The sequence below is a fragment of the Labrus bergylta genome, chromosome 12 (assembly GCF_963930695.1).
Source record: "Labrus bergylta chromosome 12, fLabBer1.1, whole genome shotgun sequence".
Classification (NCBI taxonomy): domain Eukaryota; kingdom Metazoa; phylum Chordata; class Actinopteri; order Labriformes; family Labridae; genus Labrus; species Labrus bergylta.
This window is the reverse complement of record NC_089206.1, coordinates 28384546-28401022: the sequence shown is the minus strand read 5'-3', so window position 1 is coordinate 28401022 and position 16477 is coordinate 28384546. Positions and strand designations below refer to the sequence as shown.

The window sequence follows — 16477 nt, the reverse complement described above, 5'->3', positions numbered from 1 at the left end:
GCTGTGAGGAGCATATGTGAACGACTAGGTCGGGAGAATCTCCGGAGAAATCCTCCTGTAATTATCTAGATATCATCCGGAGTGCATATGTGAAAACGGCTATATCGGTGAAGAGTCTTTTCTGTTCAGGATTGCTGGGCTGCATCAAAGCACACATTGGAGTAAAGTAAGTTTTTAATGTGAAATGAAGGTACATAAAGCAAAACAAACACCAACAACAGTACATGATGGGCATGTGGACGAGCATTCCTAGAATGCATTATGTAACTCACAAATGCTCAACACATTTTTAAAAGTGTCAACAGCCAGTCTGGCTGCCATTTTTTTGGCTAGTGAAGCCTCAATAAAGGCTTTTTTTCACATCTTAGACTAAGATGTCATCAAGTTTTGCGATGCATTGTAATACAGTGAGGTTAACACCATCACAATACTTAAACAACAGCATCGATGCTTTATAGATATTTAAACTTGTGTACACTCCACAGCTGCTGTACCCAAAATGAGAAGCCAGCACACTCTGAAATGCAGATGCAAGACATAAGGTCTCTTCCTACAAAAGTGTGAAGGACACCCTGAGCTTACCCTTTGTTCCCATCACCCGATCTAAAATAACATGAAAGGATAAAGAATGACAGTGTGACTGCGCCCTAAGGAGCCTGTTTAGTCCTGGTAATATCATGCACTCTGGTTGATCCAGTCCCAGGCGGGCTGCTCTACAATGGCTGGTGCATTATCATGTGTCTTCAAATACATCCATGAATGATCAACTCTCCCTTCCACTCTCTAAATGCTTACACATGCAGTTTGAAGAATGCTGCCCTGGATAAGGAGAAGGATACACAGTCCTTGAAAGTGGCCCAGAAGACATTTGTAAAAATGAATGTAGCTATTATGACATTACAAAGATAGTAAGTCTAAACCAATAGCAAATAAGCTTGTGTACACTTGAGTCTATTAGTGGTGATGGCTGATTTGTTTACTCATCAGACTAAAGAGGCTAGGAGAGTTTGTGGATCTTAGAGGCCTCGCCCACCTACTGGCTCAAATTGATGAGAGAGGGGGGCTGCACAAAACAGAGACTAACTCAAAATAATCGGTCATGTCATCATTACTGTCCTTAGCTAACTCTGCTACCAGCTTCTTTGAGCCAGGATATCAAAAACAAAACAGAATTTCAATCACATAAAAAAAAGTGCAGTCTTCTCAAAAGGCCAGTTAACAGTTCTAAATCAAAGAAGAAGCCACAATATTTGCATGATTTTTGGATGAAATATCCCCAAAAAGGCCCCAACAAGGCAAGGAATGTACAGTATGTTTACAGTGAATAATGCTGTAGATTTGGGTACTTTAATGTGGGGACTAAAGGGAATTCATTGGCTTTTGGAGAAAGCCTCAACAGTACACTAGAGGAACTGCATTTTTATGCACAATTTAGTACAAGACCACCCAAGAATGTGGCCAGAGTGATCACATCTCAATGCTTCTGCAATCAGATCAACACATGTTAGTACCAGGTGTAAACAGGACCTGAAGCCCATATGGACAGGTTAAGGGACAGAGAAGTATTGAGTAGATCATCCCACTGGTAGAACGATGAAGTCAAACAGATAATGACCTCTGTAAAGCCACTTTATCAGGTTTACTCTCAGCATGAAGACCTTACACTGGCACTTATTTGAACCTGAAAAACAAGAAGACCGACTCCTCTTCCACCGCGAGATGTGCATGGAAAAGATCCACCATATACCAAATGTCTCGACTTCTCAAACAACTCTTTGGTCCCGTCAAACAGTTTTTTTTTAAGTCTCAAATTGTGATTCCTCATCGAGACACAATAGCTTTGAAGTCCTGGCCCTGCAGTAGTGGCTTGTGGTTCTGCTCAGCAGCCATGGAATGTAAAGTTTTCCTCTGGTTCTGCCTGGCCTTGTTGTACAAGAAGACCCCTATGAACACGAGGACGGTGCCAAAAGCGTTGAGGATGGAGATGTGGTTACTAAAAACAATGATGCTCATCCAGACCGACAGGGCGTGTTTGACAGTACTGGCAACACTGAAAGAAGAGATGGGGGTTAGCATATTGAGGTTCTCCTGGTTAAATCTTTGCATTATATTTAGGGCATAATTATTCTATTTCTGGGAAAAGTTTAGAACTGCTGGTCCACTTGTTTACTTTGGTGGGTCTAAACAGGAAGTATTTTGCTTCAATAGAATACGTGTTGGATGTAGAGAAATACTTCAGCCCAGTCTATTTAGTCTGTTTATTTCTGACAATGTCACCTTTAAAAGTATGCTGAATGAGCTGTGAGCAGCTCCTGTTCACAGATTAAGAGCCATGTTATTCATGTGTTTTTAAACATTTCTTACCTAAAGGTAACAGGTGATATCCGCCCCATGAGAGCGTAGGCAGTGACACTCTGCAGGTGGAATAAGGAACCATCCAAAAGCAGCAACAGGATAATGTCGTGACTTAAGATGAGACTCTTCCCACTCTTCCCAATCACTGGAATGTCCTGGAAACATGAGACACGAGAATGACAAGCTTAACCTTGATTTTCAGTCCTGCTACAGTACATCCTGTTTCTTTAATTAAAATACTACCTCAAAAAAATCGGTTTACATATTCCTGCCCATTTTATAACTGTAAAGGATTCGACTTTATTGTCAGAAATTAAACCCCAATTCTTAAGAAGTTGCGATGTTATGTTAAATAAAAACAGAATTAAATGATTTGCTAAACATTGAAAACCGGTATTTAATGGAAAAATGCAACAATAAAACAGATCAACTATTTAAACTGAGTAATGGCAATTTTCTTTAAATTTTTGAATTTGATGGCAGCAGCCAGTTTCCAAAAAAGTTAGTACAGGGTCATGTGCAAACCTCTGTTGAATCACTTTTACTTTTAACAACAGTTTGTAAGCGTTTTGAGAACTGAAAAGACAAATTTCTGTAATATTTTTTAAGTGGAGTTATTAAGCATTTTGATTAAAAAGGTCCAATATCTAATATATTGACTGAATTAAATCATTAAATGACCTTACTATATGATCAGACATTAAGGAAACATGCTATGTTGAAGTGCTGGCTTCTCTGACAACAATGCAGCAGCCAGTATGTCCTCCTTCTATGTTTCGATTCCAGAATGGTTTGTTTTTGTTTTGACCGGACAATGAGCGGCACCCCACACGGCTGTTTTGCCCCGTTCTTGCCCTCTCATTTGCCTTGCAAACGGCAAACCAAACAGGTGTTACAGTGGTGAAAGAGGGCACGCAAACCTGACCTAAAAAGCCTCAGCATTTCTTTCGAAAGAGCTCCACGAGCAGAAACGTGCTCAAACTAGGATAAATATTAGAGATGCTTTTGAAAAATGGAGAGAGGTTAGAACACAGAAAGGTTTACAGACTGAGGCCGAGCTGATTAAATACTGAAGCTTCAGTGTCTGCAACATGACAACATACCATCAACTCTAGGGAGGAGGGGGCGGGGGGAGACAGCTCTCTCCAATCTTTTGAATTTGGACTGCAGTACCCATTTTAATCCTTAGGTGTCAGAGTTACATAATGCTCCTTTAATGTAGAATGTCAGCTTGTTCAACTGTTAAGGATCTCCATTTTTTATTTTACTCTACATAATGCTCCAAATACTTTCAATGGGTGATAAGTGGAGACTACAGGCACACCAGTTTATCACCCGGACTCCTTTATTACAGAGCCATGCTGTTGTGATTACATCCAGAATGTGGTTTGGCCATGTCTTACAGAGATAAGCCAGACCATCCCTGAAACAGAAGTTGTGTACTGGCAGCCTAATGTTGCTCCAAACCCAGTCCATTGTAAATGATCCCAGACACATAGAGGCCAGGTGGCCTTTCTAGATCTGGATGATACATGCTTTTCTCTTTGCATGGTAGTTTCAGCTAGCATTTGGGAATGCAGTGATGAACTATGTTAACAGACATGTTTTCTAAAAGTTTTCATGTCCACTACAGAATCATGTCTGCTTTAAATGCAGTGCCGTCTCAGGCTCTGTAGATCACAGACACCCAAAGTGTGCTTTGGCCCCCTGCATACAGACATCTCTTCAGATTCTGTTTTATTTATATTATGTACTGAGGGAGATGAAGTGCCCAGATTCTACAGATTTTTACATCTGGGATTTTCTTTTTACACCCAATCATGTTACTAACCCGCTGCCAGTTAGTCAACTGGTAACTTGTGAGAGGTTCCATCAGGATTTTTCTTTTGGCATTTCACAAATGTTCCACTCTTTCGTCCAGTTTTTATTAAAGGTGTTGCTGCTATAAAATTCAAAATGGGCATATATCTTTCCGAATAAAAATCAAAGGTCTCAGTCTAAACATTTGACATGTTGTCTTTGTGCAGTTCTAAATTAAATGGGGTATGAAATGTTTTTCAAATCCTCACATTGATTATTTGCATTTTAACACAACATCCAAAAGTTTTAGGAATTGGGGCTTTATTATAGATACTTCTATAGATACTTCTCATTTGGACTACATACTCCAGGTACAGTAGATACACTAAAAACATTTAGCATAACTGTAATAATAAAATATGAAAACAATTAAGTAAGTATGAGTCAACATACCAAGAGGAACACCCAGGCCGGTATTAGCATGATAACTGCTGCTGCACTAGTATAGAACTGCAGTTCTGGAGGGCTGAAATAAATCAAGTTTTCATAAGAACAATTTGATTGTGAACAAAAATAGTTTAAAAAGTCATAAAGGAGAGTTTGCGTGTGTTTTTACCTGAACCTGTATGTGTCACCACTGAGCAGCTTTTTAGAGAACACATTCTGCAAACTGAGATCAGAGAAGGTGTTACAGAAAGTATCTTACAGCGTCAGGATAGCAGGTCAGAGTGCTAAATTAGCTCTCTCTCTCTCTCTCTCTCTCTCTCTCTCTCTCTCTCTCTCTCTCTCTCTCTCTCTCTCTCTCTCTCTCTCTCTCTCTCTCTCTCTCTCTCTCTCTCTCTCTCTCTCTCTCTCTCTCTCTCTCTCTCTCTCTCTCTCTCTCTCTCTCTCTCTCTCTCTCTCTCTCTCTCTCTCTCTCTCGGCTTTAAAATTACCAGTCCATGATGTTGGTGGATAGAGCGGCAGAAAAACCAAGCATGTTGAAGCTTATCTCTGTGGCTGTGCAGAGCGACAGGCCAGCCATGACAGGGAAAAGGGCCAGGTTCACCCACAGCCCTGCAGAATGAAGAATTCATAGAATTAATAACTTGTAAATTTCTGGATACAGTTACAGTGTTCCTCAAGTGCTGCAAGTACTCAGTCACCAGCACTGAGTCCCATTTATACACATCCATGAAGTTCTTGTATGGAGTGCCCTGGCACGCTTAGAAGAGGTGTGCTTCGGCACGGTTCAATTGCTCATGCACAAGCACGAGTACACAACGTGGACATGAAGTATAATCGATCCCGCGTTCCATGATGACTCAAAATAAAACATAAAAAAAGTGAAGTTGCTGTGTTGTTCACTCTGTTGTTCTCTGATGTGCGGACGCAGACTCGACCGCACGTCCCTTACCCCTCATTCACACATACAGTACATCAGTGCGCTACCTGTGTACTCCCCGAGAATCAGCCTGGACATGATGACAGTGAAGATGGGTGCTGAACTCTTCACCGTCTCTGAAAAAGACACTGCCACGTTCTTCAGGCTTACCAAGCCCAAAACCACTGTGGTGAACCTGACACATGGATACAGAGATTATGTCAGCGATTTACTTTCTGAAAAGCTACTGTTAAGTTTCAAATGGGTCATTAAGTTTCAAACAAAATTGTTTTCTATAAAAACTAAAAAAAGCCACAACTCTCAGTGGTTGTTGGAAGGGTGCACAATATTTTTCAGCATTGTTGTCACACGTCTATTGTGTAACAGTCACATTGCAGGATATTCAAGGCCATGCAACACATCACTCTGCTATGTTTGATTTTGCTTGTTATGCTTCGTGTTTCTAGATGTAGAATGGGTTCAGTTTTGTGAAGGGAAAACACATTTTTAACTATGGTTTACTCAAAAATCAACAGCGTAGTGGAGCTGTCAGTCAAACAAACTTACCAAATTAAGAGGTCTTATCATGGTTTTAATCACTAACACCTGTGCGGGTGTACAGAGGCTTTAACTGAAGCAGTTAGTTAGCATTGACATGGCAACCAGAAATAGAAGGGTTGCTCAGAACATTAGCAAAGCTATGGTGACCGAACTCTTTCACTACAACGTCCATCTGGGCTAACATGAATGATATTGATTTGATTGCAACCAGCTATCAATGCTAACCCTAACAACGTATTAGCTGTACTTACTAGGGTCCATTGGGGCCCTGAGACTAAAGTTCTCGCCAAACAATAAAATGAAATTTAAAATACATTTTCCTGGTTTAAATCCAGCATTCCTGTGTTAAATGTTCACTTATCTGCATTTCAAATATCTGATGACTCCTCCTGCACTAAGGGCCCTTTACTCATTTTTGACTAATTAAAAAGCTATGTTGAAGCTAATGATCCAATCAAATTCACTCAACAGTATGTCCCGCCTTCTGTCTTGTGATTGGTTGTAAGCTGGAAACATGTCAAGTTAGATACTCTTGAAGTTCCATTTCATGGAGACTTAAATAAATGATGTCATTAATTTAATCTGACATAAAATACTTAATATTATTCACAAAAGTAACAGAACATTTGTGAATCAAACAACAAGTTTCAAACAAGACTTCATACATTTTTGGGGGAAATCTGTGTCTGTTGTCTTTGGAAATGACTGACTCTGTGCCCTTCCCCACTGATAGTATGAAACTTTCAATAAGGAGCCATGACAAACATGGACTCAATATAAAGTTTCATCCATCATAAGCGGGTAGGCTAATTTGGGTCCCCTTGACTGCAGGTATTCCAGTGGGAAGAAAAGTTTGAGTAGCACATGTACTCATTGATGAGAGAGTTAGTGTAAAGCTCTGTTTTAAAGAGAGAGGGTATCCACCTCATGAGTCCAACAAACAGCATGATCATGACGAAGTTGGGGGGATACTCGGTTCTGGACTTGTGCTGGTACAGGCAACAGGGCACAAACATCTTTAGGCAGCCTATTACAGTAGTGGAGAGCATCTGAACTGCACCTAGGGGAGTATACACAAGACAACAAGGTACAGCCAGAGCCACAGCCTCTTACCCCGCAACATGGACTTGGTGTTTCTGGCGTAACAGTATTTCTCCACTTCTTTGCACCTTTTAAAGTTCACAGTATTGAAGATTTATTTTTTTCCCAAAACAGCTCATACATGCATCAAATATAATAGTTAACCTGCAACATGGTGTCAATCGCCTACAACATTTTTTTATGTGTCAAAATGGAGTTCTTTGCCAACGATGTCTTAGCCCAAAAAATAACAAGTTCCTTTGACACCGTGTAAAACCAAAGTGGTCAAAATGTTGAGATGTTTTCAGAATGTCAGTTAACTCAGTGGCAGTGTGACTTGCTTCTTCTTGTTTTCTAAAAAGTTGTTCCAAGATACTTTTGGCTGACAAAAAATAAATCCTGTATAGGTCTGTTAAATCTCTGAAGCCAACTGACCTCTGTCTTGTGTCAAAGTCACTACTCTTCAGGTGATACACTCCCTAAAGGAGAGGGATGGAGTCAATATTTTAAAGCCAAATCACAATATAATTTGACTAAAAATTGTGTTTTTTATGTAACTTCATCTTAAGACTCACTGTATGCTTTTGGAATACTGAATAGTTTAAATATAAAGCTGAATAGAGCTGAGTCTTGTGAAACCACATGAACAATCCATTAAGATTCATCACAGAAACACACAAAGAGCTCTAATGTGGAAGTGCATGCCTTTAGTTCACATTATAAGAACAAGAGGTTTATAATTCTGGCTTACCTAGCATGCTGGGCTCCCCCTCTAGTAGAGACAAAATGTACTTGTTAAGGAACAGGGTGCAGAAGCTAAAGCAGTACCAGAGGCCAAGGTAGGTCAATGAGCGCCAGTTCCACACCCCTGACTCCGCCTCAATAACAGTAGTCTCTGTGACAGTGATCTTTAGAACCTGTTCCCCTGGCAGGCTGTCACTTCGGGTCAAAACCACTCGTTCCTGGCGGCTTCGGAAAGGCAACAGGAGGCGCCATATGGAGTGTCTGCCACGCGACATTATGTCTGCTACCGGGAGGTGTTAAAAAGGAGTGGAGGGTTTGATCAGAGATTTTACATTTAGTCCATCCTTTGATAGGTCCAGTTTTTGATGTGTTGCTCAGTATTGCTGTGAACACTGAAAATGAATTAACCTGGCGCCCCCAGTCCTGCAGATGTTGGGAGAGAAGAAATATGGTATTCTGTCACATCATGGACACAGGTTGAACAGAAGTAAATGAAAAAATCCTGGGGTTTGTGTTTCTGTGTGTGATCTAAATATAAATTAAAATAATCATGATTATGATTTTTTTCATCTGCAAAAAATCTTATCACATTTTTTTTTAAATTAATATTGAGATCATAATTATTAAACATGATTACTCAGTGATTTCCCAACATTAATCGAACTTCAACACTTAATAGTGCTGAAAACAAGCAATAAATGAAAATAAACAAGTGAGAAAAATGTATAGAGATAATAATATATAATAATAATAATAATAATAAATAGATACAAATAAATTAACAATGGTTTTTTAGGTGGTGGTGATGTACGCTTGTGGCCAAAATATAACAAACACTTTGAAAACTTGACCACACAAGACAAAACCTCGTTCGATCTCTATTATGTTTTGTCATGATAGTGGGAAGGCAAAATCGTAAAATATTGTTATCCAAATCTTTATTAGTGGGAATGCTGTAAACAGCACTGTTCTGATCTTCAGTATCTTCTACTTTTTCTACCACTTCTACTACTGTTTCTTCATCTACTAATACTTCTTCTTCTACTACTCCTTTTCTTCTTCTACTTCTTGTTCTTCTTCTTTTACTACTTCCTCTACTTCTTCATCTTCTACTAATCCTTCAGCTGTTTCTGCTGATTCTTCTTCATTCAGTTTTGCAGAACATTTCAGCAGTCAGCATTCCCACGCATTTTCCTAGACAAATTGTCTAGTTGAAATTGAAACTGATTTCCCCAACCATTGTACTAATCTATCATTCTCAGTCACATAAATATTAAGTTATTGCTGCACGCGGTATAGTTTTTTTTATACCTTTGTTTTTTGTAAAATGTAATTCTACATTACAAATGTATATTTTTTTAACACAAAATGCTATTAAATAAAAACTATGTAAAACATAATAACGTGTTCTCGTACGTCATGACATCAGCAAAGCTTCACAATAAAGAGAGTCGATTTGTGATCAGATCAAGTGAATCACATGCGGACCCTGAAGGGATCCCACACATATGTTTCCACATTGCACTGCTAAGCTATAAAGCGACTATAGTATAAGTATAGTACGTCATGTGCTTTATAGCTTCAAAGTGCAATAAATAGCGTATCTAATCGATAGCCCTGAGCTTTGATCTCAACAGCAAACAACAGGCAAATGTTGCCTGAGAGAAGACAAGCGGATGTTAAACATTAAGTCGCTAGCTTCTTCTCGCAAGAACAAACAAAGCGAAGATTACAAGCAAACTGAAATGTAAGGAAGACGAAATCCCACCTCTTTTAGACCCAAATATGATGAAAAAAAAACACCTCAAGCCCAGCCGGTATGAAAGACTGCAGCGAGTCCCACATAAAAAAGGAAGTTGTACAAAGACGTTGGCTAGCCACTGTTGCCTGAGATAAGATGGGATGCAGAGGTCTGGTACTAAAACCTCGGCTTCATTGAGCAACATAGGGAAGTGCCAAGTGACTACACCCACTATACATAAGCATTGACATATCTACCTGGGTTACCTTTCGTGGTGAACCTGACTCCGAGAGGTGCCAGTTCAACAACAGTCATTTTGCCAAGTCAAGCTAACTCTTAATAAATACAATGCATGAGGATTTTCAAATTAAAACTCAGATATGGCTTTTGACCATCAGTGTGTACAATTATGTGACCATTCAAAATATTTTAAAGTAGTAATTGCTCTAAATGTTTTTATTTGTGCATTTTTATTCGGATCTTTTTTCGTTTGTATGGTTTGTTTGACTCACCGAGCATAATAATAAGCTTTTATTTGCACCAATTCCGGTGAGATTGTCTTCATCCTGCTTCCTCGAGCTTGACATTTTCAGTGTTGGTGATTATTTATGATCAAACTGTCGTGGTAGTTTGAAATTTGACTGGTTTAACTTTTGATCATTTATTTTTTATTTTTTAAAGTTTCTATAGTGACAACATCCTAGGAAGGACAATTTTTAGTGTGTCGGTTTCTTTATTTTCAGATTGTGCGTACCTTTTTATGTTTTGCTGTTTTTTAATTTGATGATATTTGAACATTATTAAGGGGGATGCTTCAAATAAGCTCTTTGAGTTTTCTGCCGCTACCTGCACTGATATTGTCTATTTTGATATTTGTTTAATATATAGCCTATGTTTTTTTCTGACTGTGCAAATAAATAAATACTACTTACAAAATAATACTACCTCCAGATATGCTTTTTTTTCACGCATTTCATGCAATTATTATTATTATGATTAATATTATGATTATTATAACATTTGCAAAAGAGGGGGGAGGCCACGTAGCCACCAGGCCCCGAATAAATGCCTTTTTAATTCAAGTTAAAGTCAAGTCTTTATTGTCATTTAAACCATACCATACCATGTAACACCCGCCCTGGTGGGGTACTCAGACTTTGCAAGGTCCCCTAACAGGGGTCAAATGAATGACCAGTCAAAAATGAAACACAGAAACAGATTTAAAGAGAAAATGTGCCAAGGTTTATTACATTAAATAACATAAAATTCATGAGTCACCATAAGATAATTGGCGCAGATTTCAATGTCTTACGGGCGGGTTAGGGTTAGGGTGGCTTGAGCAGGTATTTTGATGCTTTACTGAGGAGGAATTCAGTGTCACACTCCTACAGTAAGGGAGTAAAAAGAGTCCTTGTCACACAATATCACTGCAACTTAAATCACACTATGTATGAGCATGCAATATCACTGCAACTTCAACTATAATCACACCATGTATGAGCATGCAATATCACTGCAACTATATTCACACTATTGGCATGCAACAAACTTGTGGCGTTTACACACTCAAATCAGATCCTCCGTCAGCTCGCACCCAGAATGACCTTGACCCTCCCCGATGGTCCGCCCTGACCTGCGCTGGGGAAGTGGTGACAATTAAAACAAACAAAACAAACAACACGAAAAAAAAAAAAAAACTAGTCCGCCTACTTAGGCAACCCCAGAGATCTTTTGCCTCAAATACCGGCTCATATGCCCGGCGGACTAGAAACAAAAATTAACAGCAAAGAAAACAAACTAAACCCAGACAGTAAGAGCTGCAGAGGAAATCTACCAGGCTCCCTAAAACAAAGAAAATAGAAGCATTAGTTGTTCACCTTAATACATTTCCCTAATCCTAAAATAAACATAATACAAAACCATATCCTCAACCTCAATGACACAGTGGCCATAGCTTTATTAGACAAAAAATACATATCGCTGTGCGTACCTGGTGTGCTGGGCCCAAACCTTCACAGCAGTAGTACAGAGTGCAGTAGTGATGCAGTAGTGATGCAGTAGTGATGCAGTAGTAGTGATGCAGTAGTGATGCAGTAGTGATGCAGTAGTAGTGATACAGTAGTGATGCAGTAGTGATGCAGTAGTGATGCAGCAGTAGTGATACAGTAGTGATGCAGTAGTGATACAGTAGTAGTGATGCAGTAGTGATGCAGTAGTAGTGATACAGTAGTGATGCAGTAGTGATACAGTAGTGATGCAGTAGTAGTGATGCAGCAGTAGTGATACAGTAGTGATGCAGTAGTGATACAGTAGTGATGCAGCAGTAGTGATACAGTAGTGATGCAGTAGTAGTGATGCAGTAGTGATGCAGTAGTGATACAGTAGTGATGCAGTAGTGGTACAGTAGTGATGCAGTAGTAGTGATACAGTAGTGATGCAGTAGTGAGGGGTTTTCAGTCTCTATGAAGCGCCTGTTGACAGTCTGCAGCCAAGGTCGCTTTCGTGGTTTTGATGCCTTGATCCGAGTCTGTTTCTTTGGTCCAAAGTCTCTGAAGCACGGTCACAGCAGGAATTACATCTGATGCTAAAGCATCGGACGAGCTCACTTTTCGGGTTAACTCCTGAAACGGAGCCAAAACAGACAAAGTTTTTTCCACAAGTGTCCACTGGTGTCCTGTAAGATTGTCGGGGAGTTCATATTCGGAGCCAAATCTTCCCAGAGCCCGCTTGTAGCATGTAGTACGTGCTATTCCAGCTCGTCTGCACGTCTTGTTGGAGTCTTCTTACGGGCTGCTTGAGCTGCAGCTCAATGTCTTCCAGGCGGGAGGAGACTCATGCTTCAAATGTCCAACAATTTGACGTCCGACTGACACCGAGTCAGCTACACTCCTCTGAGCCCAAAGTCCTTCATTCACAGCAACAGCTGGTCATCAAGAGTAATGACCTGGGTCAGAGCTTCTGTTATTTTTACCGTGCAGGTTGTCTCTCTCTTGTCTCTCTGTGTCCCGCTGCTAGCTTTAACACACTCCGTGAACTCTGCGGCGTGCTGCTCCTTCTCATGTTTCATCTAATTACTCGTATTGAAGGAGATCATTTTCACCCCTCCCCTTGACAATTTTGCAGTACAAAGTTTGCAGTCTGCTCTTCTTTCGTCGTCATCGTTTACGCTAAAATATCTCCACACCGCTGACATCTCGCTTCTCTCCGCTCAACCGAAAAGAGGCGCACGTTCCGCCGTAAAGTGGTATCGGTGCCGTTGTATTCCGCGTAGTTTTACGACTACGAGTATGAGTACTTAAAGGCCGATGCCGAATACTGGTATCGGTATCGGGTCATCCCTAGTTCAGTGTCTTGCCCAAAGACACCCTGCCATGTGAATGCAGGAGCTGGGGATCGAACCATAGACGTTCCTGTTGAGGGACAACCAACTGTACCAGTGAGCAGCTGAGGCTCCGTGATACAGAGTCGTGAAGTGGAGAGTCAGGAATCTTGTCTATCAAGTGGAATGACAAGATTCCAAGAAGGGGAGAAGTAGGACAGAAACACTGTGTTTGTCTGTCTCATCATTTAGCATACTTGACCTGTATATGAGAAAGTATTGTTTAGCAAAACAACTAATCCTGCTTTCTTTTAACACTCCAACCAATCACTCACTGTCAATTTTTACTTTTGAACAAGTATTCTGTGAGTCACCTCGCCTCATGCCTACCTTCAAAACCATTTTCAGGCACTTAAAATAACTAAATAATTAGAGTCAATCATCTTTCAGATTTTCTTGTTTTTTCTTTTGTGAGTCCTATGGCTCGTCCCACTTCATTTCTTTTGTTATGTGCATAAAATGTGAATACCATAAGCGGTCGCAAGATGGCAGTAATGTTTAGCTTATAACTTAACTTTTATACATTGAGTTTGTAATCCCAGAAGCTTCTTGTCATGAGTATTTGGGTCTGAAAGACACTACATTTATAAATATCCAACTTGGATTGAGAGCAATTCTGTGGCAAGAAGAGCAAAGGAAACAATCAATCAATCAAGAAAAATCGAACTAGCATGTGTTTGTGAGAGGAAGCTGTGAATTGGAGAGAACACACACATGCCCGTGGTGAACCTGTAAACTCTACACAAATAGACCCCTGTCTGGCCGGAGATTTAAACCAGTAGGCTTCATGCTGTGTGCTACACTCTGTACCACTGTGCATCTTTGAGTTATGCCTCTGCTAGTTTGAAAACGAGGGGAGGTACCGATTGAAAAAGACACAGACGATTGTGTCATTTGTAAATCACTGAATGGTGCTTTTAATAGAAGACTTTTAAAGTCAAAAGCCTCTCAATGCTGCATGGAACAAATACAAAATTCTGGCCCAAGTCTAGACCATACTCTGTTATATTATTAACAAAGACCTGACATTAATCCATCATGAGCAAACCACGAAGCAACATTTAGCAAAGTAATAGTGGCAAGGAAAAACCTCAAGGAAACCTCAAGCAGAACCAGACTCATGTTCAACAATTCAATCCAATTCAATTCAAACAACTTTATTAATCCCTCTTGGGGCAATTAGTGAGGAGCAGCCCGTACACATGAACAGCCATCTGCCACAACTGTGTTGGGCTTGGAAAATGGGAGAGAGAGAGATGCAGAAAGAAGGAACAGAGCAATAACAACACAACAGCGATGAATAAAACCGATTCACAGCGTTAATGTCGGTAATGGTTTAGCAGTATGGGGAAAGAATATAAAGTATGATAATAGACTCATTAGTCTAATAACATTGGCAATTATAATGACAATTCAAATGAGGAGGAATGATCATTTTAGCTATAGCAGTTGAAGTCGAGCAGCTCTTAGATCCACATGGTGGCTCTGCTTCTTGCCTGTTGCCTTGGAGAATTTTGGAACTCTGTTGATGATGGTGTTGAACATGGAACAACATGAACACACATAACAAAGGGATGGGCTACTTTCTCCATTAGTATGATGTTTTAATTAACCTTTGTTGTCTCACAGTTCTACTCCTTCCAGCCTCAATCTAATCTCAATCTACCCATGTGTCCTAGAAAAAGTCTCTGAACAGTCCCTGACCTCTTTATTTGTTATGAACATGGAGAGGGAGAATAAATTGTTAAATGCAAATGCAATAATTGACAAGAGAACAAGTTTTACTTGTTGAATGGGATTACAAAACAAGTATTGTTCATTCCAGGTCAATTTATGCTACTCTTACTAGAGGAACTAGGTTATGGGACTATCTCATAACAAGTTTCTCTTCATGTGTTTGAAGTAATATTTTGGCCCCAAAATTACATGAATGAAAAAAGACCTTGAAGTGGGATTTTAGAAAAAGGGGGAAAGTATAAAGCTGATATAGCTACAACAGAATATATGTTATTGGTGCTTATCTGTGTATCCTGCCTACAAAGTCAGAAACAAGTCGGCTCCCATCCTTGGCTAAGGTTGGTTGTTGTGCACCTGCCTGACTGCTACTATCAATGCTGCAGTGCTGAGTGTTCTTTATTCATCGTCTTCCCTAGAAAAAAAAAACTGCTCTACACGCAAATAAACTATAACATAATGGGAAATTATCATACAGGATGTCTACCAATCCCTGCACCTTTGCAACCTTGCAATTCTGGCCAATCACTGCAACTTGTACTTTTTGAGCAATCATCCTTTTTTCCATCACGTCATTTATGTCACCCACTTGGACACCAGTCCAGAAAAGTTATTCAGAGGGTTTATTTGAGTGTTCATTGGATGAGAGGACAAAGGCAATCCCCATGGAACTCCTTGGATCTGGCCACAGGGTGCAGATCTCAACTGCAATTACAAGAACCAAAAAAATACCAAGTAAAGAATAGTGTTCTTTAAGCTGATGAAATAAAAGCAGTCCATCTTTATCATATAAATATAAAATCATGGACTCCCCCAGAGGGTCAGCGTTCACAGTGAGGCCCCTATAATTGGTCCAAACCATAGACTGTAAATAATAACCCAACGCATGCTAGCTTGTTCATGACAGATCAGCGGCTGAAGGGGACCACTGACCAAGTTCATGAATGTTAAAGATAAGGATATTAAAGGTAGCTGATGAACACGGGCTAAGAAAAGACATTTTCTCCACATGCAGAAGGGGAACTTCAATAATGATGACTGTATCACTGGAACATTCATGTTTCTGCTGTACAAAAGCAAGAGTATTATCTGCTGCTTCCACTCATCAGCTCACCTGGACTCCATGCAGCCTTATTACTTGGAGGCCAAACATCGTGTGATAGGGGATTAAGACTACATTTAACATTTTATGAACATATACATTATATATTTTTGAAGAATGGAAGCATTATGCTCTCTTTTCTTTTTAACATTATATTCAATGTTTGCCTTGTGCAACTTTTTTTCTAAATGTTCAACACACTGCTTTTACATGGAGCTTTTCTCCAATAAAGGCCTTTACTTTTCCTTTCTTAAATTAGATTCATTTGTTTTTTCCCTCCTTTTTCATTCAATTGTGTAATTTACTTCCTAGACCATCTTGGGCAACAATGGAATGTTTTTTTTACTTCACTTTCTCCAGCACTTTCATTTGTTTGAGCATATAATATAATATTAGGTCTTCATAAAATTACAAAATAAGATTGATATTTGGATATTTCCCATCTTATACAGTATAGTGACCCAAAGACTGGTTTCAAGTGTGAGGTGTGTTGATCAAAGTAGGAACACACAACTGTTCAGACAAAAACTAAAGACCTTCATCCAAAATTAAACTACTCAAGCCGCAGTGGAATTTATTTTGAATGAACTTTGACTTGCTTTCCAGCACCTTGTAACC

At 39.6% G+C, this 16477-nt stretch overlaps 1 protein-coding gene and 1 long non-coding RNA gene across 4 annotated transcripts; both read right to left on the bottom strand.

Annotated features, from left to right (window-relative positions):
* Positions 1-156: 156 nt before the first annotated feature.
* LOC109987179 (solute carrier family 35 member E2A) lies at positions 157-9977 on the bottom strand. Of its 3 annotated transcripts, none has more exons than XM_020638187.2 (9): positions 9672-9977; positions 7911-8326; positions 7004-7139; positions 5587-5714; positions 5091-5211; positions 4772-4825; positions 4609-4681; positions 2365-2510; positions 157-2050 (listed from the first exon to the last, which is right to left on the bottom strand). In XM_020638187.2, exons 2-9 carry the CDS (start codon positions 8176-8178, stop codon positions 1822-1824), a joined length of 1155 nt encoding a protein of 384 aa, XP_020493843.1. In that variant the 5' UTR covers positions 8179-8326; positions 9672-9977; the 3' UTR covers positions 157-1821. The 3 variants fall into 3 exon arrangements, with proteins under 3 accessions (XP_020493843.1, XP_029133938.1, XP_020493844.1); XM_029278105.2 differs by having other exon boundaries at positions 9902-9975; XM_020638188.3 differs by having other exon boundaries at positions 9911-9973.
* An 886-nt stretch (positions 9978-10863) lies between these two features.
* LOC109987180 (uncharacterized) lies at positions 10864-13600 on the bottom strand. The gene is made up of 2 exons (XR_002278100.3): positions 11635-13600; positions 10864-11486 (listed from the first exon to the last, which is right to left on the bottom strand). It is a non-coding gene; the product is annotated as an uncharacterized lncRNA (long non-coding RNA).
* Between the last annotated feature and the right edge of the window lie 2877 nt (positions 13601-16477).